The following is a 24,510-nucleotide window of genomic DNA, read 5'->3' as shown; positions in this document are numbered from 1 at the left end:
TTTTTAGATGAGGAGAGCGCATGTGTGTGAAATCCCTGCAATATATGTCGGTGCAGAATTTGTCTGCTTTCACTTAATGAGCAGTACTGTTGATCAAGGGCATCTCCTGCTAACCCAGACTGAAGTGGAAGTGTTCACACGTTGATTTTTAGCGGGTGAATTGTGTTTATGCCTTTGATCACATATGCTGCTTTTGTTATGTGCTGCAAAGCACAGGATGTCTGTTTTTTTTTTCCAGATGGATGAAAGAGCAAGGGTTTATGTTGCGTGTCTGTGTGTTTAATGATACAGGTTGAAGGGGAAGGAAAAGCAGGTGAAAACCATGGAGGCCTTATTGGAAGAGAAGGAGAAAGAGATTGTTAAGAAAGGGGAATGGCTGCAGGTAAGCTCCCTTGGTATTCTAAAGGGAAATAAGTTCTGTTGCAGTATTTCTGGAAATTCAGAAATTTACATTTACGCTTCTAAACTTGCTCTTTTTTGTCCAAAGGGTCAGAAGGATACAATTGCACAATTAACCAGTAAAGTTCAGGAGTTAGAACAGCAGAACCTGCAACAGCTCCAACAGGTACAGCCTGCAGAGTGCATGTGGTTTGGGAGTGCTGCTAATTGAACTGGAATGTGTTGGTTTTTGTCTTCTGCTTCTCACAAAGGGTTTGCATTGGCTTCGACCTACAGAGCTATTTTAAATCCTGCTTGACTAAGCTGGTAGTCTACGGTGCAGAGAGCTCGCTAGTCCAACTGTGTTCATCCAAAACGGGCTTTAAGTGGATAACAAGTTCTGAGAGCTTTCCTTTAACCTGGATACTATGCATAACGAGTAGCTTTGGTGGTCTGAAAACTCTGAAGCTCAGAGACAGAACTGTAGCTGTGTCATAGGTACCTCCTTGCCAGACTGAAGTAGTGTCTCTGTAGGGCTGTGTTCATGGAGGAACTCTTCCTGTAACTGAACGTAGCAGCCCCCCTTGATGTGGTCAGGCTTTGCTGTGATTCCCTCCTGCCTTTACCTGGTGCAGAAGTTGCAATTGCCTGGACTATTTTGGCTTTTGGTTTCCTGCACTGGACTTGGGAACAGGGAACTGGACATCCTTGAAGCCAGGTGTTACTTAATGGAAGAATTTTTCCAGTCAGGTGGTGTTCTAGCTTGGCTTGGACTTGTGTCAATGATAAAGGGGAGAAACTTGAGTTGCACTCTCATTTTGGGTGGATGTCTAGACAGGCCTTTACCCCAGGGGGAAGGTGGAATGGAGAGAAATTGGCTGGTGTGAAGTTTGGGATGCTTGGTGTAAGCTGTGCTTCTAAAACCCGTTATGTGTTTAGATATTCTTGGAGCAAGGTCTGATGCAAAATCCCTGGTATTTCTTTGGCAAGTATCTTGCGAGCTGTGTGGTGGCCCTGCTCATGCGAAGAGCTGCTGTTAATTTGAAAGCTTTATTGTGCCATAAAAATGAGGTTGGGAATTGTTTTTGTTTTTCAGGTACCTGCTGCATCCCAAGTCCAGAACCTGGAGAGCCTGTGAGTATGCTTAGCAGCAGCTTCTCGGGCGCCCGCTGAGGATACGCATTCAGTGCTGGCGTTTATCTTAAATTGGAATGTATGAGTTGGTTTCAAGAATTTTATGGCCTCTGCTAAAATAAGCTGTTAGTGCCGATGGACGTGCAACAGCCAGCGTGTCTGCTGCCGGGTATAACAGCGAGCGTCTGGCGTCCCTGCCTGGAGTGCCCAAGTAGTAATGCTCATACGCTTTGCAGAAGGGAATGATCACCCAGGGCTCTACTAACTGGTGAAATCGCTGCTACTTCTTGTCTCCAGCGATAATTTCTCCTTCTGTTTTAGCGTGTTTAAAAGGAGTGTGGATTTAAGTGCCTGTGGCTGAGTTGCTAAAAGCAATGAACAGATACAGTTTGCCATTTTCAGTCTGAGACGGAATAGCCAATTCTCCAGCTCCTGTTTTATGGAGAAAAGCTGCCAAACTTCCCTCTGTTTTGACTCTGCTTTGTCTGGCTGCTCGAAGTCAGAGGAAGGTTGGACGAGAGTGTGCCAAAAAGGGCTCTGTCTTCAATGCAGCTCTTGTAACGTGCTGCCCTCCCAGCAGAGCTCCTGTACAGCTGGTACATGGTACCTGAGGCAGCTTCACCTTTAGGGCAGTGTCCCTGGTGCCTTCAGAGCCAGGTGGCTTCCAGGATTTGCTCAGGTGATCCATGGATTATCTCCCACTTTGGCTCTGAAAGCTGTTGGGATCAGCTGTGACTGGTGTTTGTTGATAGACATGTGAAATGACTGGCTTCCTTCAGGCCGGTTTTTAGCAGGTAAGGGTTTGCAATGCATGTTCTTGCAGCTGGCATGTATTTCTGGTAGTTTTCTTGATTTTAGAGCCATAGTGCAGCACACTGTCCTTGAGTGTGTGCTCTCCTTTTGGCTTATTATTATATATAGCATACGAAATGTATTTGCTGCTGCTGAAAACTGTCCCAGCTAGAGTGTCAGCCCCTTTTTAGCGTAAATTCTTACTTTAACCCTTTTTTTCTTTCTTTCTGAACCATCTCTGCAGGTTGGAAGAGGAAGAAGAACAAATGAAGAAATTGAAAGCTGTAGTGGAAGAAAAAGAGAGAGAAATTGCAAGCCAAGTCAAACAATTGCAGGTAAAGTTTCGATAGAAATGCCTTGTGGTGTACGGAGGGTATGTATTGTGAGTGTACATCTGTATGTATACGTGTGTATACATTGCCTCTCTTTCTTTCAACAGGATGTGCAAAAGGAAAACGAATCTTTTAAAGCTCAAATTCAAGAATTAAAGCAGGAGAATTGCAAACAGGTACAGCTTCTGATTGCAGTGTTACTGAGTGAAGTCAAAGGGGGTGGTGGTAGCTTGTATGGATGGCGTGGAAAACCAGTCCTTGCACTGACCATGCAAATCCAGGGACAGCTTCAGGGTTGGGTTGCCTTAAACTAACTTTTCTGGCTCTTGCCTGTCTGTTCCTGCTTCCCTTTTATTGTGTAAATTTGCAGCCTTGTGCTCTTTCTTATGCCTCCTGTGTTCTTGTCTAGCTTTTTCCACCCCTGTCTTTACACGCTGTCTCGCAGCCAGTGTTCTTCTGGCCAAAGGAGGCTGGATGTGACTCCCTCGAAGGCTGAGAGAGCTGCTTAAGTGTTGCAGCAATTCCTGCTTAATAAGGCACATCGCAACTTCTGCATCACTCCTTGCTGCTGAGCTGCTCCTAACGAGTTTCTGGTCTGTTTGTAGGCATCTCTGGCTGTCCAAAGCGAGGAGCTTCTGCAAGTGTGAGTACTGCCACAAGTTGAATGCAATACATAAGCGCTTCATTTCACTCGCTGCTCGGGAAATTTAAAAGACGAAATAAATGCCAAACGTACAATATCAGCGAGTGAGAAGTGGCCAGTAAAAAATATCTTTAATATCTAATAAAACTCAAACATAGAGATTCTACTCGCAGTACTGAGGGGAGCCTACAGGAGAGCCGGAGAGGGACTCTTTGTCAGGAGATGTAGTGACAGGACAAGGGGTAATGGTTTTAAATTGGAAGAGGGGAGATTTAGATTAGATATTAGGAGGAAATTCTTTCCTGTGAGGGTGGTGAAGCACTGGAACAGGTTGCCCAGGGAAGTTGTGGATGCCCCATCCCTGGCAGTGCTTAAGGCCAGGCTGGATGGGGCTTGGAGCAACCTGGTCTGGTGGGAGGTGTCCCTGCCTATGGCAGGGGGGTTGGAACTCGATGATCTTTAAGGTCCCTTCCAACTCTAACCATTCTATGATAATATCCTCAGCTGCGGTCTTCTGCAGACAATGCTTGCAATATATTGTGCCCGCAATGTAAGCAAGCCATGATTGATTGAATTTTAAACGCGTGCCAGCTCAGCTCTATGTCTGAAGAGTTACATTGTGGTGTTTCGAGCAAAAGTGACAGGCTTTTTTTCCTGGAACTTCAACTTAGTAGAGGGTTGTTCGTATTACAAAATCATCTGGTGGAAATCTCTTCCCAGGGAAAAATCTCAGGGGTAAAAATGTGTTATAATGTAGAGCTGAAGCGCACTAAAGAGCTATGTGGAAGCTCGTGCCGTGCCGGCTTATACTGCGCTACGCAAATTGCCACTGTCATGCATTTTTGGCTGGCTGAATTGTTTTTCTTTTAAGTTAAATGACTTATAAATTGCGGACTGGGTGCTTGAAAGAGAATGCTCTTATCCAGCAGGCAGTGCCCCGTTTTGTGGTGTTGTACTGGCGTGGGCTGGCTTGATTTATCCTCCTCTAATGCGTCGCCTTTCCCTGGCCTTGATAAATGTGTGCAGATGCCTGTTGTAGGCAAAACAACAGCTTTACAATGGGCTTTGCTCTGGCAGCCTGCGGTTCCCAGAGCAGTAGGAAGCAAGTTTTACTGCCAAGTCAGTTGAGAGCAGCTTTTTCAAAGAGAGCGTGTTACTGGAAAGGAAGGAAAGTTAGTGTATGTATGTATACAGTGTATATATGGGTGTCAGTGCTTCGCTTGAAATTTCTTAAAACGTCTTCTGACTTGTTCATGGTTCTTTTTTGCTAATTCAGGGTTGCAGGGAAAGAGAAGGAAATCGCCACTCTCCAAAACGAGCTCGCCTCTCAGAGAAATGCTTTTGAGCAACAGAGGAAAAAGAACAATGTAAGGAAATTCTTCCCCCACACCCCCCAAAAAAAAAACCCAACCCCAAAGAACAGCCAAACCTGTGGGCACAGCCCTCCTCAACGCGTAGGGCATTCTGCTTAGAAAATGTTTCTGAGGGTTGTCTGCCACATTGTGTCCCCTGGACACTCCTCTCCTCTTTTCTTGGGAGGACTAAGCTTATCTTATTTTACTGCTCTAATTTTTGTCAGCTTTTTGATAAGATTTGATGAGAGGGAGGAGACTTGCTGGGGGCCACATCAAGCTTTGATAGCCCTGCTCAGAAACACATCTTCTGCCGAGGCAAGAAGAGAGGGGGTTTGGGGGAAGAGGGTGGGAGGATGAAGGGGGCTGTGCTCTGACTGAGTTGCGGTCCTTGTGTAGGGACATGGGAGGAGGCATTACCTTCAGGGGTCTCAGGTCTGGTTCTTCCCATTCCTTCAAGTGACTAATCCTGGTCTTCTGAAGGAGGTGAAGGACAATGGGCTTTCCTTTACAGCAGTTGCTGATGGTGCCACATGGGTTGTTTGTGGGTGGAAGTAAAGATTTGTGGGTAGAAGTAAAGGTTGTATCTCCCATCACAGAGCTGTGAAGTTACCTCCTTGTAATACACTACCTGTGCAGGGCAAGAGAATGGCATCTTTTCAGTTATGTGGAAAAAAGTTGTTAAAATACAGGGCTCACCTGTCTCTCTTTGATAGCATACAAATCCAATTCGATAAGCATTATTGCTTAAAAGTAGTGTTGCTTCAGAGCTGAAATAAAGTATAGAGGGAAAGTGGCTGGGTATTTTCAGAAGACAGATGAGCTGGAAGGGTAGAACATCTGTGTGCCTGTTTCCTGGGGAATTCCAAGGTCTGAGTACCCTTTGTGGTGCAGGCAGAAATCTGGCTACTGCTAAAGGCAGACCATGCCTATAGCTCCCAGTTTTCCCCACCGCAGTTTTATCCACTCTTGTTTTTATGTCCTGAGAAACGGCCCTTAGGACAAGCAGGCAACTGGAAGTGGGAAAGTCAAACTGGTGTAGGTACACGCTAGGGTTGGGATGCCACTTTGGTGAATTAAAAACGTAGAGCTTTTCAAAAATAATCCTTTGCTAAAGCAGATTGCTCCGAGGAATGGAAAAAAAATTAAATCCCAAGGATGGTAATCTCCTCCCCACAAGGCCCATCATCCTGCCTAGATAAGAGCTGTGAGTCTCTTCTTATAAGAGCTCTCGGCCTCCTACCTGAGCTTGCCTTTGACGTCTCGTGGAGTACACGTTTGATGACCTCGCCAAGAAAGATGCAGGAGCGCAGCATGGTGGCCTTTCCCTGCGGGGCCGGGCTGTGCTCCCCACTGGTGAAACCCCCAAAATCTCCCAGGATGACACTGGTGAGCAAACCAGTTTCCTTTGGTCGGCAGTGGAGATAGCTGCGCGGGGTCAATGCTGCCAACCAAAGCCCTGAGCTTCGTGTTTTGGAAAAATCAGCGCTGGCGTAGTAGGTTTGGGCTTTGAGGCATTAAGGATTTACGCCGCTAGATCTGGTTGTGAGATCAGGGGCATAAATGTGTGCACCTCCATGTGTATACCGGGGTCCATGCTGGGGTCTGCAACGCGACATGCCTAACACTCTGTTGTGCAATCTGTGGTTTGGTGTCTGTGTTCCTCACTACTTTTTGAAAACTTCCCTCTTTTCTTCTTACAAGTGCAGTCAAAGTGTGGGGTCGCTGGAGCGCTACGCTCGGCAGTAAAAAAAAAACTCGGATCAATTTTGGATATGGGGGCAGGTTGGGCAGAAATTGGCATATTTTTATATTTCCCCCCCCCTTTTTTCATTCAAACACTTTGAACATCACGCTTGTTTTTGCTAGTGTATGTCATCTTACAAAATCATCTTGCAGTAACCAGCATTTAAATGCAAATGGTGGAATGTAATGCGAAATATAGCTCTGAAGTAAAAGCGGAAACAGTTTGAATATTGGCTGAACTGAAATCATTCTTTCTAAAAATGATTAGGACCTTCGGGAGAAAAACTGGAAAGCAATGGAAGCATTGGCATCAACTGAAAAATTGCTGCAGGACAAAGTGAACAAGACTGCCAAGGTTGTAATGTTAACTGCTAGAAACGATGCATTAAGCTAGAAGCAGATCTGCAGCTGGGTTTTTTTTTTTTTTTTAAATGAAACGGAGGCATTTAACTTTTACTGCAATTTAAATATAGTCTGTTCTGAGTGATCATTCATATACTCTCACCTCTGCTTCTTCCTGTTGTCTTTAGGTTTCTTTTTTTTTCTTTTTGAATTTGTGGGCATGCTGATTTTTTTTTTTTTTGATTTGTTTGCATAATTGTTAGAGCTGTCGTGAATTTTTTTTTTTTCTTTGTGGGGAGCTCTAGAATGAAAACCGTGCTGGTGAGCCATCTGCTTTCATCTACTGGGCTTGAATAAATTTATCGGACCCGTGAAGAGCTAGAACTAGATTATTATTTAAAAACCTGGGAACTCCTCAGGAAAACGGTGTCACCGCAGCTGTGAATTCCCTCCGTTGGAAGCATATGAAGCTCGACAGGTCCCGTCAGAGCCGATGCTCAAAACGATACGGGGGTTGAATTGCTCTGAAAGGAGCTTGCGTTTGCTCTGAACCTGCTTTGGTGTTAATTGTCACTATGCAGAATTGAAAAAAAAATAAAATAAAAAAGGCATCAAAATGATTTAAAAAAACCCCAGTCGGGTAGCTAGAAGCAGAGGAGCTCTGGTTTGGGATTGTGTGTCTGTGTTTTGGAGGTGTCTTCGCTCTCTGCTGGGCCCCGAGAAGCTGTGGTCCTGCTTTTGCCGTGTGCTAACGCTTGCCTGCTTTCTCTTGCAGTCGGACGACTTCATCCGAGTCATCATTTGCCACTTCTCGGTGGTTCCTAAATGGCTGCAGACTAACACCCCTCTAGCACAGCTTCCCAACCTAATGTCTCTTCTCCCTTTCTGTCTCTGAATCTCAACCTACTAACGCCGCCCATCTCTTGCAGCAGAGGAACTCAGAGCAGCAAAGGCGCAGTAACACTGATGTCAAAGAAAATAAAAAAAAAACAAAAAAACAAATATTAATAATAGTAAAAGATTTTTTTTTTTTTTTTTTTGTTTTGCTGAAAGCTGCCTTCTGTGCAGGGTTTCAGGCTTTCTGCATTTAAATTTATACAGGAGCCTGGGCGTCGTATGGCTAAATTAAACCAATCTGCCACCAGCACAGCAAGCAAATGTCCTGTGACTGGGCTGATTTTAATGCTAAATAAACGTAACGATGGATCTGTGGTACCCTTGGCTCGGTGCGTTTATCTTTGCAGAGCAATGACAAAGAAAACCTGGAGATCGTCACACAGCTCTAATAATTATTTCCCGTTGCATCCGAGCTTGGGGAAGGAGGATGTAAAGGGGTCTCTCTCTTGAGTTCTTCAAAGTAATGTTTAGATGATACAGTCTTGCTTTCTTGGCCTGGTTCAAATGTGCATCAACACAAAAGTTTCCTTTTGACTTTAATGATCTGGTTTTGATGTGGCGACGTTAATTTATGGTGATTTTTTTTTCCCCACCTAAAATTGCTTAAAATAAGTATGGATTTTTAAGAAACTGTTGATTGACCAAATTTCTTGGGTTTGAGATCGCTCACCTTGAGGGCAGAGTATGATCCGTAGATGCAGTTTCTCAGCACAGTGTAGTGGGTGTTGTGTTGTGAAAAAGTGAATGATGGTGCAATTTCTGTACAAACAGGCTAGATTGGAGGAGAACTTAATGAAAATAAAACCTTAAAAGCATGAACAAACATGAAGGCCAAATTCTGAAGCAATTCAATGTCAATTTTTTGAAGCAATTTACTGGCAATTTTAGAGACTATAGAGCCTTTCTCACTTAACCCAGAAAGTAATTTTTTTTTTTTAAGTAAGTTACTTTAGGTGTAGAAGAAGCTATTGCCAGGTCTGTGGAGCGTGTTGCCCAATTTCACACGAGCCCTTCTCTTGGTTTAGGAGAAGCAGCAGCATTTGGAAGCGGCCGAGGTGGAGACGCGCCAGCTGCTCCAGAAGCTGTTTCCTAAAGTCTCTCTTCCTTCTAACGTGGTAAGAGAAGGGGCTCTTCCCGCTCTGTGGCCAGGGGACGGGGAGCTCTGGTCCTGCTGCACTGGGCAGTTGGGAGTTATTTCCCCACAGTCCCCTCTGCCCCAGGGTTTTTGCAGTGGGACATAAGTGTCTTCTGCTGGTGATACCTGTACTTGCCAGCAGCAAAGAGGCAAAACTGCAGGCAGTTCCTTCAAGAAGAGTGTTAGAACAACAACAAAAAGCTATTATCTTGGGTTTTTTTATTTACCATCCCAATATCTGTTTAATCTGCCGGTGTTATCTTGTGTCTAACCGAGATAGTAAGCGTTTGGAGGTGGATAAGGTCTGCTGCGTGTTCGCTTGCTGTCTGGCACGATGGAGATCCATCCTCCCTGCCTGCGGGGCAGATATGGGCGCTGCCTCGGTGCCGGTTAACACCATTCAGGAGGGGTTGTTTTGTTCCCAAAGTTTCTTTTTGAAAACCACCGATTTCCAATTCTGTATTCTTGGTGGCTTTCGGTTGTTTGCGAGGGAAGCACGCTGGGTTCTAGTGGTTTAGATTATGCGAATGATGGGAAGTGAGGCTGGAAAAACGGGGCCTGCGTTTGATTCGTAACATCTAGAGGTTTTGAATATTCATACTGAGAAGTATTCTCAAATGTGCTAAAGTTAGTCTCCTGATGACCTAGAAATAGTCTTTAAAAAGACTGTTTCTGGAAGGTTTCAGTCTTCCTAGCGAGGTCCCTAGAATTACTTGGCATCTGCTTTAACGGCTCAGTTAAACTGATTTTGGAAAAGATTCCCTTAAGTCTTCAAATACTTTCTGTAGAGCCCCAACACTTGCAGGGAGACCTCTGTCACCCAGTTGTATTTTGGCACTTCCAAGCCCCTGTGACCTCCGTAAGCCCTCAGTTGGGAAGCAAATGTCCTGAAGATTCGATATATTGAGGTTATTCTCGGCTTTAACCCAGTGCATTTCCCAACAGAGTCATAGCGAATGGATCTGTGGGTTTGAAAAGATGGCTAAAGAATACTTGAGAGAGGCTTTGGGATCTGAAGACGTTAAGGTAGGCACAAATGCTGGACAGTTTCCTTGTGTGTGGCATAGTGTATTTTTCCGGTATAAATCTTGCAAATTGTGCTCTGGATTGGGAAGGTCAAATTGACAAACAGGCGGCAAGAAAATTGTTTTATAGGTATTTTTGTCGTGAAACTCAGAAATGTCTTTGTGTTTTGGAAAAGCACTGTGTGGAGTTGTGAAAACATTCATGAAACTTAAAATCCTTGTCCCCTTTTTTTTTTTTACCCAAGTTACCCAAATTACCCAAGTAATTGTGGGTTTTTTTTCAGAATTACTGCGGTAACTCACAAAAAGTTTGTGATTGAGTATTGAGTGTTGTAGGTGAATGTTGCACTTGCTGTTGTCTTTGTTGGAAAGACAGATGTCAACGTGAATGATCCCAGCTGCTTTGTTGAAATAAATAATAGAACTCGGATCCATCAGCTGAGACGTGACTCTTCTGGTCCCTTTTCTCCTCTTCCAGGCCATGGAGCAGAAGTTAAAGGAGGCTGAGGAGATGCACATACTGCTGCAGCTGGAGTGTGAGAAATACAAATCGGTTCTGGCGGAGACGGTAAGCAGGACGCCCCGGTTGGCCGTGTCCTCTGATGTTCCAAGCTGCCTTTCTTCTGCTCTGAGCTTTCAAACCCCGCTCTCTTCTTAGGAGGGGATTTTACAAAGGCTACAGAGGAGCGTGGAAGAGGAAGAAAGCAAATGGAAGATAAAAGTTGAAGAATCACAGAAAGAACTTAAACAGGTATTTCTGAAGATCCGCTTTTTTTTTTTTGGGGGGGCAGCCAGGCAGGTTCTGCTTGAAGTGGCAGAGGGTGTTTGAGCGGGTGCAGAGCAGCCCTGGCTGCCTGGTTTGATGTGTGCGTGACCAGCGGATGAAATAGGTAAAGTCTGCAACCAGTATAAAAGGAATAATCCCTCCTTATAACAATAGGATTTTTGGTGCTCTGATACTCTTGTTTTATGCTAAGAGTGACTTTTATTCTTTTGAGGAACGTATTCCCATTTAAAAACCTAAAAAGGGGAGGAATTGTTGGTCTCTTTAGTCTTCTGTGGCTATTCCTGTTGCCGTCTTTAGAGCAGTGAGAACAAATGAGCAGCGCAGAGATAAGGTCTTTGATTATTATGACAAGGCAGTGTCCCAGTCCTTTGCAGGTGATGCAGGAGGCAGCCAAGGAGCGTGTAGTAATTCTAATGCCGACAGGACAGGAAGCCAAAGATTCAGGCATGTACATATGTCCCATTAATGTGCCCAGGAATATGTATTTTTATGATCCTGGCAACTCAGGCTGTGTTTCTGTTAAACACCTGGTTTTTTAAAAGCCCACTTGCGAACAGATACAGACTCTTTGTGCTAAAATTTAAGTATCATATGATCATAACAATTTTTTGGAAGCTGTTAAAATAGTGCTTAACCCATTACCATCAACTAATTATATTTGAAATTGCCTGCAAAGCTTTCCTTTTTGGGAAGGCTCTGTTGCTAGCAGAAGTGGTAAGAAAAAAGCCTTTTATGTTTCTTTCCTAATCTAGAATTAAAGTAGGTCAAACTGCTCTTTCGAAAGAAATTTTTTTCTAAAATACTTCTGCTTAGTAGTAAATTTGATTGCCGGAGTATGAGCCTGGAGCAAACAGATGATTTATAAACATCTTGTTTGAGGGGCTTATAAAAGGCTGTCAGATCTTGAACTGTAGATGTGCTACCATCTGCTGCACTTAGGCAGCCTCTAATAAGGCTAAATATGCTGGGTTTGGCTACATATAGTACATGGATGGAGACAGTCTTCCCTGTCTAGGAAAGATATTTTTCTTACCATGGCTCATGGACAACTGGCTGAGTCCTTATATTCCAAATATTTCATGCATCTGGGCTCTAAATATATCAAAAAAACTTCTTGCATTGGGAGAAGGTAGGAAAGGTGTTCTAATGGAGACTCGGTATATTGAATTATTTGCATGAGCATCTTTATTTTATTCAGTCTCTGTGGTTTCATCCTTAACATTTTTAAATCGTAGGAGCAACCTTGCGGGTATATGGTGAGTTTGTGTCAGACCAACCCAACTAAATGATATCTTTCTCTTTCTTGGAACCTGCAGATGCGTTCTTCAGTCGTTTCTTTGGAGCACGAGGTAGAGAGGTTAAAGGAAGAAATCAAAGAAGTTGAAACTGTACGTGCACGTGGCTTTTTTTCCTCTTTAAAGCTTTCTGTTACTTAAAACATGATTTAGGCTTATGCTGTAAAACTAAACTTCCTAGGACTTCTCCAAGCAGCGCAGCCTGTGCTGCAGTTTAAACTGAAATCTTTTGGCCAGTGTTTTTATGAAGCAGAGAAACTGGGAACTGGAAATTGTCCTGGTTTTTACCAGTCCTCACCCACTGGGGCACTTCCCTTGCGAGACTGAGCAGTTTACAGCTTGTTGACAGTCTTGGGCTTGATTCTTTATCTTTTTGAAGTGTAACAGTTTAAAGCTGGGCTGTGCAATCACTGGATTTGAAATGCTCTCTAAATGTGGTGGAGTATTTGACAGAAATTTAGAGCTAATAATAAATCAAGAAAATGATACTGCAAGAAAACACTGAAAACATCTATTTTAACTCTGTTTTTCTGTTTCTAGCTTAAAAAAGAGAGAGAACATTTGGAAAGTGAACTAGAAAAGGCAGAAATAGAACGATCCACTTATGTTTCAGAAGTCAGAGAGGTAAACATAATTGACCGAACTGGGCTTTTTTCTTTTTTTTTTTTCTTTTGTTTGGTTACCATTTGGCTGGCAAACTAGTCTAACGCTTAGCCCCTGCGGCTGAGGAGTTTGTATGCTTGTGACCTTAGGGTAGAGCGGCACACTAATAACTGAGCAGAAGAAAAGTGGGCATCCTAAGGAGACAAATCCTAAAACTCTAAACTTCATTTCAGCTCAAAGATCTGTTGACTGAATTGCAGAAAAAACTTGATGATTCATATTCTGAAGCAGTAAGACAGAATGAAGAGTTAAATTTGGTAAGAAGCTTGTTCTCCGCTGGGCACGAACTAGGTTCCCAGCATACTTATGAAGCGGAGACTTATTTCAAATCCTGTCTGTTCTGCTAACCTCTTCGGCTTGATATTTTTGTCCATTGCAATCATTTATGTAGTCTGACTTTTACAATTTGTCTCTTTCTCTGCTCCTAACAATAGCATGTCTCGTTCTTAAGACTTTTTTTTTTTTTTCCCCCAAAGTCTATAAGACTTTCATTCCTGAAACTTCTTGAGAATCAATGTCTTACGGAGTTAGACATACGCAACAGCAAATATAATCTCTTTGGAGCAACGGAAGTTGCGCTCTCATTGGTTTAACTTGAGGAATTTATTCTCTGGTTGGTTTTTTTCCCCAAAGCTTTTGAGGATGCAACTGTGGTACCCGTGCTCTGACTGTGCGGAGCCTTTTTCATCCATTCTGTATGTACAGAAATTGGCCCAAACCAATGTTAGATGAATTCAGAGTATCCAGCCGCTCAGCAGCTGGCATCCTGATGGGGCTGAACAGCTCTGCTGGCTCAGTGCGTGCTCCGTGTTTGGCTAGAAATACCAATAATGCTCCTCTACCAGCTTTTCTCAAGGAGTTGGATTAACCCAGGCCTGACGTGTAGACCCAAAGATGCATGGTTTTCCAGTTTGAGCCCCTCTCGCTTCTCACTTGTCTCAGTGATGTGTGTTTTAAGGCTGCAGGAGCAGCCAGATCCTTCCTCCGCTTGTTTTCCAACGGTGCTTTCTCGCTTTTGAGCCCGGATCGGGGAAGGTCGTCTCTCTCACCGTGTCTTTGTTGGGCTTTAGAGCGGTTGATGGGACAACCTGTCACTGCAGGCTGAACTGTTGATCCCACCAGGGTACTGCCACTAATGTAACTGGGTTAAAATAGTTGATTTAAAAAAAAAAAAAACAACCACAAACCCACCACAATAACAATCTGCTTAAGTTAATAGTATGCTTGGCAAGCCTCGTACAGCATTGATTAGCATCCTGCCTCAGCATCCAAAGCCTCTCGTTTTGAGAGCAAGGGGAATGGGGATTGAATGCGTATCTTGGAGTTAATCGGTAAACGCCAACCTCTTGAATCTAAGAGGCAACAATCTATTATTTCTGTAACAACCAAAGCTTGAAAAGCCGAGCTCCCTGCTAGGGCCGCTTGACTGCAATCTGATGATGCTGCTGCGCTGGTGGGAGCGTGAGGAGGTGGTAAACAACTACCTTCGTGCAAATGGCTGGGGAATGCTGTCCAGTGCGTGTGAGTGGCTTTTGCAGGAGGTTGAGGCATAGAAATGGGATTTCTGAAAGCCTCTCCCGCTAATTTAAAAGGAGAGCAAGGAGAGAAGCTGAAGCTCAACAGTGCTTCCCCAAAATGTAGAAAACCAGGGTCCAGGGGCCTCCAAAGCCGGGAAACCTTCCGGGGGTGAGCCAAATATACCGCGCAGGTTTGGAATCTGTGAGAATTCAGGGCTCTGAGTAGCCCATTGTTCGCTTCTTTAATCCCCTGCCGGCTCCCGAGAAGATTGACAGGAGGAATAGTGAACACGAGCACAGTGCACTTCAGAGGCACAAATCCAACAAAATTGGCACTCGAGCTTCTTGTTAGTGCTCCTCTTTGAGGCTCCAGCCTGAAGTGCTGTGCCTGGTTCTGTACGCCCTGGTGAAGAGCAATCAAAATATTCTTTTAAAAAAAATGTTTATATCCTTTGGAAGGCTGTAGTTTAAGGGCAGCCAGTACAAAGTAATTCATCCCTCTTGACTGAAATAGTTTCACTTTTTGGGATTGATTCTAAACACAATCGACAACTTAATATGCCCCTGTCGGTGAGTCATGCCTTGATGTGACATTAACAGACTGGTTAAGTCAACATAGTTGTAGTAAGTGGTGCTTTATTAAGATGACAAGTAGAGCTTTTCAGTTTATTCAGCAGTGAAGTGACTGTTTAGCCCGAATTCGGAAGATGACAATCTACGCTTTTGCGTATTTGCTGTGAATTAAGTTGAAGTCTGGGCTGACTGGTGATAAGAGCGCTGGAAAGGCTTACCTGCTTCCAGTATTGCTAATGTTCCCACTGGCAATGCAGTTTAAAAAAGTCAAAACCACTTGCAATCAAGCTGATGCCAACCATGTCTTTTCTTCTGTAGTTTCCATTCTTCACGTTTATCTTCACAGATGGAGTCTCTCTTCCTTGACTGTCCTTGTAAACCTCGTCATACGTGTTGAACTAATCCAGTGTGTGCAATAATTGTTAGTAATCTTCCTCCCTTGGCAGTCACTGTGCACTGGGTTAATCCGTGGGACAGACAGATGAAATCTCTGTGTGTGTGTGTGCGCGTGTGCGCGAAGGAAACTGATTTTCTTCGTTACTGTTTTGCAGCTGAAAACGCAGCTAAACGAAACACTATCAAAACTCAAAGTTGATCAGAACGAGAGACAGAAGGTAGCCGGTGACTTGCCCAAGGTAAGAAGAGACCCTGAATTCAGTCGCGTGTCTAAATGTCGTGGAAACCTTCAAGATCTGTAATTTCGCACTGCTGGAGAACGTGGTGGTTTGAGCAGACTGCCTGCCTGGTGGGGTGTCTTACTTCACTCCCCGGTTCCCCGGGTGACTGGGACTGTGGGTGTTGGAGCTCATGCGAGATATCTGCATGTCTGTTAAAATGAGAAAAACGCACCAAACAGCTCTGTTTAGTAAGCCTTTTTGAAGGAATCACTTGCCCGTGATAATTTTATGCCAATGGGAACAAGTGGTGATTTGGGGCTGACAAATAATTCTTTACTTAAAGAAACCCAGCCTAAGAAAAAGCCCATCCCACAGCCCTCCTCCCACACTGCGGCCTGAAGCTTTTAAACCCAGTCTCGAAGGGCAGCGGTCACGAGTTGGTTTACAAACCATCTGCCCGTTTGCACGTAGTTACAAATCGGTTATAGCCCAGGAGACTGTGAATCGTTATAAAGTTGGCTCTGTGGAGCTCGAGGAGACAAGCAGGTGGGTTACCTCCGCTCTTCCTCGATGGCCGCTCTTGCGAGATGGATTGGGGTGGGAAATCTTGAAGCGCGAGAGGTCTCGGTGCTGTCCGTCACCCCAGAAACGAACCTCTCGGGGGAGAAGAATTGATAAATGGAGACAAGAATAGCCTGCAGAGCGGCTGAGCTCTGGCTCCAGGCTGTGTAACGCCGTGTTCCTTCGGCGGGAGGTGCGTAGCAAGGAAATTGGACTGAGTTCTTGCAGGGCTGGAGCGGGGAGAGCTGCTGGTGGGGCAGGTCTTGTCCTGGGATGAGGGATAGATGATCACAAAAGCGCTTCTAGGAGGTGAGAAGACAAAGGAGACCTGCTGCAAATTAGGTGTTTAAAACATTTTACTCGGGACAATTATATTGTGTGTTGACATATGAAGTGAGCCGTGCTGATGTCCCCAGTTTGTGGTATGTTCTCTATAAACACAGATCTATGATTAGGCTTTTGGTGACCTGCCGGTGCTGTTACTCTTGCACAAAAAATTTGCTGCACGATTTTTTTACCTAATAACTTGACGTGAGACTATTAAAGCTTCCCCGTGGAATTGACTTTCAAATGCAGGCAGGCTGACATGCAACGTCCTGACTGTAAGGAGACATGTCAATCTTGGCAAATGTGTCGGTCCCTTGAGCAAATCTGGCATAAAACAGATTTCCTCCTGAATGAGGATTTCCTGTGTCTCTAGTGCTCTTGGGGAGATGGGGTTTTTTCTTCTCAGTCTTTGCTAATTGTTGTGCCTCATTCTTTTTTTTTTTTTGTTTTGTTTTCTCCCCCCACCCCTCTTTCCTACAGGCCCAGGAGTCTTTGGCATCTCTTGAGAGAGAAATTGGAAAAGTTGTTGGGGATGCCAACGTTATTGAAAACAGCGATGTTTGCACAGAGTCGGTGAGTGGTTTTTGAGCCCCTGCTCAGGGGCAACCCAAATCTCATGCAAATTCATACTCAAAAGTGTGAGTTTTGGGAAGTGAGGTCCGGTGAAGGAACAGGACACGTGCTGCTGGTGGTAAATTAAGGCTCGGTGAAACTTCCTGTCCTACAACTTGTCAGGGTGGTGTCCTGGAGCAGAATCCTGAGGATGCGTTGGAATTTCTGCAGTCATCTGGATCATGATCTCTTTCCCATGGCGCAAATTTGCAAGGAGGAAGGGGAGAGATTCTGGATGTGACATCTGGGCTTCCAGTGGGTTGTTGGTTTGGTTTGGGCAAAAGTGGGAAGATCCCCAGACTTGTCCCATTAAGAGGAGAAGCTAAAAATAAATCTGCTGATAACTAAATGAGCTTAAAATACAAACTGTTGGGTTGGCACTTGCTGACATCTGTGAGGCTGAAGAAAGAAGGCAGTCTTGCACGCCTTGTAACATCAAGGCAGAGAATGTCTCTTGAGCATTGACCCTTCTGGTCCTCTGCGGCTGTGGGCCTGTCCTTAGCCATGGGTAGGTGCCAGAATTCAACTTCAGCTGGTCCTGGCTCTTGGGAATTTCTGCCTTGTGCCCTGGGTGGGTGACTCTCCAGACCGATGGTGGTTTTATATTCTCCAGTAATGGCATTGCAGTTGCAGGGTCTGGAATTGGGTGGACTCTGGGGTGGCCAGTTCTCATGCTTGTAGGCAACTCAGGTGATCCTGCAGGCTACTGTTTGCACGGATGGTTGCGGACCTGCTTGTGTAGCTGGTAGTCCCAGTGCTGGCCCTGAAATGACACCACCTGTGCAAGTGGCTGAGTTGTGGCTTCGTAATTGGGTTTCCCCATCTCTGGAAGTGAGAACTTTCACACCAGCTTCAAAATAGCTTTGGAACAGCTTTCCAGAAAGCAGTTGGGAATGGGGAGGCTAAAGCAGGTGCCTTCCCAGCACATTTTACATGGTTAAGTGGTGTCAATGGAACTCATTACCTGTTTCCTTCTGATGGATAGAGTGGAAGGAAACACTGTCGGTTGAGGGGGAGAGGAGCACTTGCTGGTAGGACAAATAATTTATATCGACTCCTTTTAGCTGCTGGAAATAAGTAGCTTCATCAGCGGGGAGAGGAAGCTCGGAGTCCTCTAAGGAGCACTGTAGAAAAGCCTTTGCCTCTGTAGTCATTAGCAGAAGTGAAATGGCTTTTCCAGAGCAATCAGTCATGGACGCTGATCGACCCTGGTGTTTTGGGCTCACCGCGTCTCAGCCAGAGATGCAGCTGGGCCTGTGAGACCATGGATATCTCAACCCTGAGAGCTGGAGGGATGGAAGGTCTGCCGAGCCCTCTCCTGTGCTGCCAGCAGGAGACCAGCCGGTGACGGTGACAATCGGGTGCCCTGTGTCCCTGTCTGCAGCAGGCTGGAGAAGAAAAGTCCTCCTCAAACCAGTGCCCAACTGCTTGCTCTCTGCTGTGCCTTTATGGCTTATCCAGGTGGTACATCAGAACAATGATGCCGTGGCATTTGGTGGCACTGGTGGGCCCTCCTGAGGCGGGTGGCATTAGATGTGCCCGGCGGTGGCCTGAGTGTGCTGGTTTAATTTAATTGCTTTAGCTTTAACTTGCATAAGCCCTCTGGCTCATGCATTGCTCTGCTGCGTGGGCGTGTTGTGGAACCCTAACCAGGTTTCCTCCAGAATATCCATTGCTTTATTCTGAAGAGGGGTGTGGAAAAACAGTCCTAATAAACCTGTAATTAAGCCTTCATTAGTAAAAATACACTAATTGTCTAAACAGCGCTCTTGACAGGTAGCCATTGGCGGAGGCTGGAATTAGAACATTTTCTCTATCTACTTCCCCAAGCCCTTTTTGCTGCTTTTTTTTTTTTTTTTTGACCAAAAAAAAAAGCTGTCTCCCCAGAAGCCTAAAAACCCAGCTTAAAATAGCTCTCGGATTAAAAAAAGAAAGTCTTCCAGCCACTTCCACTTAGCAACAGTGTCTCTTTTTTTTTTTTTTTTTTTTTTTTTTTTTTTTTTTTTTAAGAAGGACCTGAAAACACATGCTCGAAAATGAGCATATTTGTTCCTTCTGGGTACTGAAACCAACCCACAAAATAGAGAAATGATGCTTGTGTAAACCCTCAAACACATTCTGGGTGTTTTCTTTAGACTCCTTTTCTTTCTATTCAAAAATAGCCCGTTTGGTTTTTCTAATCAGCTTCCTTGTCACTGGTGGGACTAGATGATGACTAAAGGGTGACTTTTAGTATGCTTTAAGTCATTTATATTCAGCAGCTTGCTTAGGCAGTAAACTTATTCTGAGGCTCATGTGAAATCTAATGTGCTTTCCCCCCCCCCCCTCCCCGCATCTCGGTGTAAAACTGTGTGTGCGTCACTGAAAACTGGAACTGCCGTACGTGTAAAGCATGGCGGAGGGGAATCTGTCTTGGCCACCGGGTCTGTGATGGCAGGGGGTTCCCCTCTACCATCCTCTTCCTCTCTTCACCCCCAAGACACGCTTTCCCCCAAGTCATGGAGAGGTTGGGGCTGGGGCGCAGCAAGGACTGCGTAAGGTTAGCAAAAGCCACTGTATGGCTGTGTTGAGCCCAAATCCATCGGTAGCTGGTCGGGATTGGCCCCAGGAGGGCTGGGGATGCCTATAATTCATGAGTAAACACTGCCTGATATAAGCAAAGCCACAAAACAGAAGGGGGAGGAAGCAAATAAGGAGGAGAGAAGAGCTCTTCCCGGAGATGAGGGCTGAGAGTGGATTGAAAGGCTCCTTCGTTGCTTCTGCTCGTGGTGGTTTCCACCCTAATGCACACGCGCTTTCATGCCCAGCACTGTTGGTCAGTGCTGCGATTTGTTCATTTGCAGGGATGCTAATTGCATCTGCCTTTCCACTTTCATCAAATCCGTATGAGATTGCGAAGCCTCCGTCTTGCCGGACCTGATTTTCTACTTTAATAAGGGTAAAACAGGTTAAGACTACCTTAATACAGATTGCCAATGTTTTTTTACAGCAGAAAAATGTTTACCAGTTGCATTTAAGTAAGAGCTTTGCAATATATTGCTTTGTTCTCTTGCCTCAGCCCAAAGTGATTTCCGTAATGGCGCAGGTGGTTGAGTTTGATTTACTGCCCGCTCTGCGCTGCGGCGAGTCCAGCGGCGTTTCCATCCAACCGGGAGCTGGGGAAGTGGCCCTCTCTGAACTCCCTCTAATTTCCCTGAAACTCCAGGGAGAGGTTTGCGACAGCGTTTATTGCATCAGTCTCATTCCTTTAGCAAAAGCCCTTTTCGGTGGAGCGGGGCTGGCCGACGCTGAGCGCTGGCGAACCCCTCTCTGCTCGTGTTGAGAATCGGGTTCTTCTGCATCGCTGGCACCGAGGCGGATTTGCTTATTTGCTTGGCCAAAATCAATGCTTATGAGTTTCAACAAGGGCAAGTGCCAGGTTCTGCACTTGGGCCGCAACAACCCCGTGCATTGCTACAGGCTTGGGGAAGTGTGGTTGGAAAGCTGCCTGGAAGAAAGAGACCTGGGAGTTCTAATTGACAAGCGGCTGAATATGAGCCGGCAGCGTGCCCAGGTGGCCAAGAAAGCCAACGGCATCCTGGCTTGTATTAGAAATAGCGTGACCAGCAGAAGTAGGGAGGTGATTGTGCCCCTGTACTCAGCACTGGTGAGGCCACACCTCGAGTATTGTGTCCAGTTTTGGGCACCTCAATCCAAGAGAGATATGGAGGTGCTGGAGCGAGTGCAGAGGAGGGCAACGAAGCTGGTGAAGGGCCTGGAAAACAAATCCTATGAAGAGCGGTTGAAGGAGCTGGGACTGTTTAGTTTGAGGAAGAGGAGGCTGAGGGGAGACCTCATCACTCTCTACAACTACTTGAGAGGACACTGTAGAGAGGTTGGTGCTGGTTTCTTCGCACAGGTAATTAATGACAGAACAAGAGGGAATGGCTTCAAGCTCCAGCAGGGTAGGTTTAGACTGAACATTAGGAAAGAATTTTTCCCAGAAAGAGTGGTCAAACACTGGAACAGGCTGCCCAGGGAGCGGGTTGAGTCACCATCCCTGGATGTGTTTAAGAGCCGTTTAGATGTGGTGTTGGGGGATATGGTATAGGGGAGAACTTTGTAGTGTAGGGTAGATGGTTGGACTCGATGATCCCAAGGGTCTCTTCCAACCTGGATGATTCTGTGATTTTTTAGCTGTTAAATTGCAAGGGAAAACTCTCCTACGGGTTATCTGCGCCTCCGTATTATGAGCTGAATAAGGAGTAGTAATGCGTTTTAGATGTGGAGTCCTTTGTACGTCTCTAGAGGAGCTAATCAATAAAGGTAATAAAACAGGGATTATATCACTGTTAGCTCAGCAAGACCGACTTCGGGGAGGAGGGTGGGCAAGAGGGGAAGAGTCCATTTCGAGTTGTGCCACTTCCCTATTAATAAGCTGTTGAACTCCTTTAAAAAAAACAAACCAGCACTTATTTTTGTTTAAAAAAGCGAGCTCAGCATTTCCGTTTCAGCACAGGAAACTGGTGTTTTAGCTCTTGGTAGCTTTCTTTTTTCCTATTCTTCGTATTGACTGCTTTGTCATCCAAGTCTGGGTGTTGCTGGCAAGCAGGAATTCTAGGAGGGCTTGGAGCAGAGGGTGGGCTCAGTGGGACAACTGGTGGGCAAGCAGCCCACGTCCCCAGCCTGAACAGGAGTCACCGGTGTTGTGCTGTGGGTGGGGAAAGGTGTGTGTCTCCATCCAGCTGTTTCAAATGGTTTCACAGCTGGAGCTGCCTTGTGTTGGGTATTCCGGACTGCTGAGGACACCATCCAACAGATCCTTCTGCAGACCTTGGTGGTCCAGCAGCCTTGTTGTTACAGCTGCGGGGGTCAGAAGTCGTCCCTCCCCCTGAGCTTAGTCTGTGTAGTGAAGCACGTGCTTTCGTCCATGTGGGGTTTTCAGGGTTGTGGGGACCTGGGGTAATGAATTCTGCAGCCGGATCAGCTGTGGTTATGAGCACAATTCCTGGAAGCAGAGTCCCGGGCAGGGAGGGTGGGAGCTGGAGGTCAGGGATGCTCCCGCCGGCATTTTCAGCGTGTGCAGGTAATTCCCTGGAACGGGAAACAGCTTTTTGACTTTGAACCATGTTCTCTTTAAATGTGGCCATAACCCTCTGACTTACAAGAATTGTTCCCATCTGTGCGACGAGTTGTAATTTTATACAGAGGATCTAATTCTAGGCTTTCTTGGTAATTAGATTGTAAATGAGTTTTTAATGATTTTTTTTTTTTTTCCTCCTTCTTCTTCCAGGAATTGACTGATAAAAGACTAAATGTGGCGGTGAATCTTAACCAGGATGTAGGTCATCTCAAGAAGCTGCTTGTGTCAGTAAGCCAAATGCTGTCAAAGGGACGAGAACACTACCAGTTAGTAGGTAGGTACGGCTGGTGGCCATCTAGTTGAACTGGGTGGCTGTCAGGAGGGACACTGGTGTATGATGGTGGGACCCTGTTCAGATTTAACAAGTCAGGTGTCAAAATCTGAGACTTCCCGTGTGCAAATCATCAAAAGCTTCTAGTAGGCCCTGGATTTGTTCCTCTCTGGATCTATACTTCAGTTAGATGGGACTAATCTCATGTCCCCGTGTCACTCTCCGGGCACGTAACTCTTCATCCCTCCTTTCCACTGCCTCTGCTTCATGCAGCAGGTTTCCCAAAGTCTTCTCCTCTCTGCGTGTGCCTTATTTCCTTCATCCCAAGCAAAACTTCTACGCTTCCATGCTCGGATGGCTTTGGGATGGAGGATATCAAGTGCCCTGCTAGGCTTTTGCTGAGTTAACGGCAACGGCTTGCTGTGGTCACGGGGCTATGAGTATCCGCAGCATCAGTCTGGCATGAACTCTTCGTTCAATTATAGTCGCACAAACAAGGCTTTTACTTTAATATACGGCCAGCTTGGAAACCTGGGCCTTTTGTGGTTGACTGCATCATTCTGATAAACTTCTTAAATGACCCAAAGTTAGCGAACGGTCGGATAAACTCGAGACGCTGAACTTCCTCAGGAGGTTGCTGCAGCTTGTGAGGGGGGGTCTGAAGGCGGGTTGTGAACCACTGGGTTTGGGAGGCACCGAATGAGCTGCTGGAGGAAGTGTTAGGACTTCCCCTCATCTACTGAGGATGAGGACTTAGTTTGTTATTAATTTAGGTTTGTTTTTTTTTTTTTTTTCTGCTGCTGCCTCTGCGCAGGCAGCAGAGCTGGTCGTAAGGGCCGGTAACGGGGTGTTCGTGGTGGGGTGAGGCCATTTGGGTAGGACAGGCTTTGGTGCAGGTGGGAGGAAAGCGTTGGCTCTGCCTTGGTCTCTGCTCCGGGAGGCTCTTCTTGCTCAGCCTCCACCACCCTGTCTCGTTCCCCTGGGCTTCGTTGCAGCCGACGCTAACGAAGCGGCTGGCGCGAGGCGCGGATTTGCTTCAACACTGCCCTTCGGAGACGGCTGGGCTGACCTGGCGTTTTCTGTTTCTCTTGCAGAATGAAGTCACGGGGGAATCGTTAATTTGAGGATAGCAGAAGGCATTGTATTATATTTTGCCAAATTAAAGCCTTATTTATGTTTTCACCCTTTCTACTTCGTCAGAAACACTGAACAGAGTTTTGTCTTTTCTAATCCTTGTTAGACTACTGATTTAAAGAAAAAAAAAAAACCCAACTCTGTAGACACCTCCAGAGTTTAGTTTTATAATAAAAACAAACCTGTTTGGATAATTAGACCTTTACATTCCTGGAGAGACAGTAAACACATAATCTTTTATCTTATTTTGCTCAATAAAACTTGTTCAGAAAACTCCAACGTGGTAAAGTCACCAATGGGATATAACATTTTAATACTGATGTTGTACACTGTTTTACTTAATTACATTTTTGGGATTAGCTGCCTCTGACTTCAACCTCAAGTAAACACTCCTTTTTTTTTTTGTTTTTCTTTTTTTTTTTTTTGGTTTTTTTTTTTGGTTGCTAATGTAATCAGTTTTTGTAATGGTGTCAGCAAATAAAGGGATGCTATTATTCAAGGTGTTCCTGCTCTCTTCTTTTAACTGCATGTGGATGACTCAGGTGAGATTTCCACCTCTGCCTTCCCTGAAAGGAGCATCAGGTTGTTCTTGGTTTTGGGCGGAGGAGGAGGTACCAGCTTGAGAAGAGGCAAAGCGGGGTGTTTGAAAACTTCAGAGCAAGTCTTCCTTCTAAAGAAAAGGCACTAAGGTTTTAAAAAAAAAAAAAAAGCACAAGAAATCCCCAGCAAACCATCACGTGAACTGTGGTTCCATGTCATGTATCGTCTTTGGGGGGAAAAAATCAGGGAGGAACAGTTAGAAATGTTGGATTGGGTTGGACCAGCCTGCCTGGCCACCAGTCTGTGGTGGAAAGAGGTTTGTGGGTGTGGGGTTGGGTGCTCTGTTACTGGGTTCTTCAGTGGAAACAAATCTAGGGATGGTCTTCGATGGGACAGGGATTCTTCTGGGGGCTTGGGGAGGTCAGGTGGGCCCTCCTCTGCTTTGGGTTTTTAAGGAACCCTTCAGTTCTGTTGGAGAGTCTCCAATAAGCCAGGTGAGATGATGTTGCTCAGTTCTTGATAACACTTGAGGACATGATTGTCTGAGGGAAGGCAACAAAACAGGGGCCAAAGTGAATTGATTGTAGAAGTAAAATGGTTCAAACTGCTCACTCTCAGCTTTTCACACTCGCCTTTGTGGGATTTTTGTTAATATTCTTGTCCTTTGTCACCCACCTACCCTTGGCCAGCCTGGAGGCGAAGAGAAGAATTTTCT

At 45.4% G+C, this 24,510-nt stretch overlaps 1 protein-coding gene across 1 annotated transcript in view; it reads left to right on the top strand.

Moving 5' to 3' along the window:
- Window positions 1-23,752, top strand: part of KTN1 (kinectin 1) — an 80,559-nt gene extending 56,807 nt beyond the window's left edge. Inside the window, exons 26-44 of the mRNA XM_074148569.1 lie at window positions 292-382; window positions 488-565; window positions 1,475-1,512; window positions 2,549-2,639; window positions 2,744-2,812; window positions 3,242-3,279; window positions 4,556-4,646; window positions 6,646-6,732; window positions 8,642-8,731; window positions 9,697-9,777; window positions 10,255-10,344; window positions 10,435-10,527; window positions 11,880-11,951; window positions 12,399-12,482; window positions 12,695-12,778; window positions 15,163-15,246; window positions 16,597-16,689; window positions 22,001-22,124; window positions 23,216-23,752. Coding sequence (XP_074004670.1) covers window positions 292-382; window positions 488-565; window positions 1,475-1,512; window positions 2,549-2,639; window positions 2,744-2,812; window positions 3,242-3,279; window positions 4,556-4,646; window positions 6,646-6,732; window positions 8,642-8,731; window positions 9,697-9,777; window positions 10,255-10,344; window positions 10,435-10,527; window positions 11,880-11,951; window positions 12,399-12,482; window positions 12,695-12,778; window positions 15,163-15,246; window positions 16,597-16,689; window positions 22,001-22,124; window positions 23,216-23,220 — 1,483 coding nt within the window. The 3' untranslated portion in view covers window positions 23,221-23,752. The remainder of the gene's footprint in view (window positions 1-291; window positions 383-487; window positions 566-1,474; window positions 1,513-2,548; window positions 2,640-2,743; window positions 2,813-3,241; window positions 3,280-4,555; window positions 4,647-6,645; window positions 6,733-8,641; window positions 8,732-9,696; window positions 9,778-10,254; window positions 10,345-10,434; window positions 10,528-11,879; window positions 11,952-12,398; window positions 12,483-12,694; window positions 12,779-15,162; window positions 15,247-16,596; window positions 16,690-22,000; window positions 22,125-23,215) is intronic.
- The last annotated feature ends 758 nt before the right edge of the window (window positions 23,753-24,510 follow it).

This window comes from Numenius arquata, chromosome 6 (genome assembly GCF_964106895.1).
Source record: "Numenius arquata chromosome 6, bNumArq3.hap1.1, whole genome shotgun sequence".
In the NCBI taxonomy this organism is placed as follows: Eukaryota; Metazoa; Chordata; class Aves; order Charadriiformes; family Scolopacidae; genus Numenius; species Numenius arquata.
This window is presented reverse-complemented; position numbering and strand designations above follow the sequence as displayed.